Raw genomic sequence first — 3,644 nt, forward strand, 5'->3', positions numbered from 1 at the left:
GTACCTGACCTCTGCAGAAGCATCCAATTGCACCAAGTCTGGCTACACAGACAGAAGCGTGCAGCCAATGCCAGGTAAGGCCCCACTCCCTTACCTGAGAGCATATAAGGCCTACACGCTACTCTCCAGTGGACATTCGCTTCTCGCGACCTCTGAAACATGCAGTAACACACACAACAGAAGCAGCAACGTATGAATGACTTCTTTTTGTGAACATGATGGAACATCAACACATATATGAGATTCCCTCTCAGGATTCTGCCAGGGAAACTGTGGCAGTTGAAATGAACAATTTCTCAGAGTCAGATAATGGAGGGGTTTCACCTGAAGTCATCTATTTGAGAAGTACAGTCAAAGTGCATGTAAGACCAACACAGTGGCCGTGATTGTGACCGGTGCGGCTCTAACTGTGTTTCTAGTCTTCTACTATGGTAGAGTCTTTAATAATTGTATTAACGTCCATAATTTACCTGGGGTTTCCTCAGCAAGTGCCTCTGACACCTCTTTTCCCTCTTTTGAACTGTCTTTTGACATTGAAAGGCAAAAATCAAAACCCCGAAATTATTATGATCAAAGTAGACACAACTCTTATCCATCTGGATGCAACATTAAAACAAGCAATTATTCTTTGTAGTTACAGAATGTAAATAAGTCTTATGAAACTATACACGCATATTCACTTATTTTTTTAGATGCAATAACGACAGCGGCAAGGAACCAAAACTCCATCGGTGACAGAATGGAGAAAAAACCTTGGGAGAAACCAGGCTCAGTCGGGGGGCCAGTTCTCCTCTGACCAGACGAACCAGCAGTACGGAAAAATCAATATAAGACGTAATAAAACAGACGATGAATAATATTAACAGCAATTATTATATGATGCAATCAAACTTATAGCAAAATGTGGTAGTTCTGTATGTTGTTTCAGGGTTGGCATCATCTGAGGTCCTCTGAGGGGTTGCATCATCTCTTCTCAGGTGTTCTGGATCCAGACTGAAGCTTGTGTAAATCCTAGTTACCACGGGATGTTAATCCCGTGGCAAAAGACAGAGAAACAAATACAAACATAATTAGCGTAGCTGCTGTTCCAACCAAGCAAAAATGATTTGTTTAACCCAAACTAATGAATAATAATGTGCATTTGATTAGATATAACTGCAGTAAAAGATTATGACTGCAGTAAAAGATTATGAGATGCATTATTTGAATGCTTGGCCAAAGAGATGTGTCTTTAATCTAGATTTAAACAGAGAGAGTGTGTCTGAACCCCGAACGGTATCAGGAAGGCTATTCCAGAGTTTGGGAGCCAAATGCGAAAAAGCTCTACCTCCTTTAGTGGACTTTGCTATCCTAGGTACTACCAAAAGTCTAGAGTTTTGTGACCTTAGGGAGCGTGATGGATTGTAGCGTGGTAGAAGACTAGTTAGGTATGCAGGAGCTAACCCATTAAGGGCCTTATAGGCAAGTAATAATATTTTGTAACTGATACGGAACTTAATAGGTAGCCAGTGCAGAGACTGTAAAATTGGGGTAATATGATCATATTTTCTTGACCTGGTAAGGACTCTAGCCGCTGCATTTTTGACTATCTGTAGCTTGTTTATTGAAGATGCAGGACAACCACCTAGCAGTGCATTACAGTAGTCCAGTCTAGAGGTCATGAATGCATGAACTAGCTTTTCTGCATCAGAAACAGGTATCATGTTTCGTAACTTGGCAATGTTTCTAAGATGGAAGAATGCCGTTTTTGTAACATGGGAAATATGGTTTTCAAAAGACAAGTTGCTATCTAATATAACACCCAGATTTTTGACTGTAGAGGAGGTAACCGTGCATCCGTCTAGTTGCAAATTGTAATCCACGAGATTCGGCGTACTGTCTTTTGGTCCAATAAGTAATATCTCTGTCTTATCCGAATTTAATAGGAGAAAATTATTGGTCATCCATTCTTTTACATTTTTAACACACTCCGTTAGCTTAGATAATTTAGAAGTTTCATCTGGTCTTGTTGAGATATATAGTTGAGTATCATCGGCATAACAGTGGAAACTAATCCCGTATTTCCTAATAATATTACCAAGTGGCAACATGTATATCGAAAATAGCAGAGGACCTAGGACAGATCCTTGTGGCACTCCATGTTTTACTGGTGATAATTGAGATGACTCCCCATTTAAATGAACAATGTGGTAGCGATCGGACAGGTAGGATCTAAACCATCTTAAAGCCTGCCCTTGGATACCTGTATAGTTTTGTCATCGATCTATGAGTATGTCATGATCTATAGTATCGAATGCAGCACTAAGATCAAGTAAAACTAGCAATGAGATACAGCCTTGGTCTGACGCAAGAAGCAAGTCATTTGTAATTTTAACAAGTGCAGTTTCTGTGCTATGGTGGGGCCTGAAACCTGACTGAAATTCTTCATAGAGATCATTTTTTTGCAGGCAGGAGCACAATTGAGCAGACACAACTTTTTCTAAAATTTTAGACATAAAAGGAAGATTTGAGATGGGTCTGTAATTTTCCAGTTCACTAGGATCTAGTTGTGGTTTCTTAATAAGAGGCTTAATGACCGCCAGCTTGAATGTTTTTGGGACGTGACCTAAAGACAACAACGAGTTAATAATATTGAGAAGCGGTTCTTCTGCTACAGGTAACAACTCTTTCAGTAATTTAGTGGGTACAGGATCTAACAGGCATGTTGTTGGTTTAGATGCAGTGATAAGTTTATTTAGCTCTTCCTGTCCTATAGTTGTAAAGCACTGCATTTTATCTTTTATCAGTTTATATCTATTCTGTGGTATCCACTTTTTTTGACTGAAATTATATTACAGCAATCAAAGACTTCAACGATGGCTTTTTGTCTGATGCTGTTTCACCCAATGCCTAACTGTACAAGACCTGACACTTGACATTGTTTTTTCTGAAAGCCTTTCAGTCAGAGGCGCAATAACGTTTATTACAGTGGCTGAAGCCTTTTAGTCTGAGGTACAATGCCTCTTTGTCATATAACTGAGGTCTGAGGATGTCCTAAATTGTGCACCGTATCACTGTCTTGTGAAATGTGCCAAGAATACACTTGTAACACAATTACTGTATCAGGAGGCAGGATTATGTCAGTGTAATGAGTTTGTGGGCGGCAAATGGAGAAGACAGAGATATGAATGAAAAGTGTAAAAGTATCCCTATTTTAACTTTTTGCTAGCAGATTTTAGAAGGTTAGAACAGAGAGGCAATAGTTTTGCCTTATAAAACATAGGCCTATAATAATATTTTAGAACAAGAAAGCATTGTGGTTCATTTTTATGCAAAATAAAACATGTTAAATCTTTACTTTAACCAATTTTTGTGTACATTGAACATAACTGAAACTCGATCAGAAATACTGTAGATTTTAGTGCAAAGCTGTGTATTTGTGTGCCGAGTGCTAGTGTGATTTTTGAACAAGGCAGTAGCTGCTCTGTGTCACTGTGACTCTCTGGCGCAGTAATACACAGCTGTGTCTTCAGTCTGCATATTCTGTCCTTTCAGAGTCACTGTGTTGCTGGAAGACTCTCTGGTAACTTGAAATCTACTTTTCAGTTTATCACTGTAATATGTGTTACCGCTACCCCATATCTCTCCACCCCATTCCAGGGCTT

The 3,644-nt window shown here is 39.2% G+C and overlaps 1 pseudogene and 1 gene segment (V, D, J or C); both read right to left on the reverse strand.

Moving 5' to 3' along the window:
• The window catches only part of LOC107576023 (Ig heavy chain V region 6.96-like), a 15,566-nt gene extending 15,032 nt beyond the window's left edge, over positions 1 to 534 (reverse strand). Inside the window, 1 exon segment of the V gene segment in view lies at positions 471 to 534. Coding sequence covers positions 471 to 534 — 64 coding nt within the window.
• Positions 535 to 3,468: 2,934 nt separating this feature from the next.
• The window catches only part of LOC107576024 (Ig heavy chain V-III region BUT-like), a 475-nt pseudogene continuing 299 nt past the window's right edge, over positions 3,469 to 3,644 (reverse strand).

The sequence above is a fragment of the Sinocyclocheilus grahami genome, unplaced genomic scaffold (assembly GCF_001515645.1).
Source record: "Sinocyclocheilus grahami isolate Dianchi unplaced genomic scaffold, SAMN03320097.WGS_v1.1 scaffold3125.1, whole genome shotgun sequence".
Classification (NCBI taxonomy): domain Eukaryota; kingdom Metazoa; phylum Chordata; class Actinopteri; order Cypriniformes; family Cyprinidae; genus Sinocyclocheilus; species Sinocyclocheilus grahami.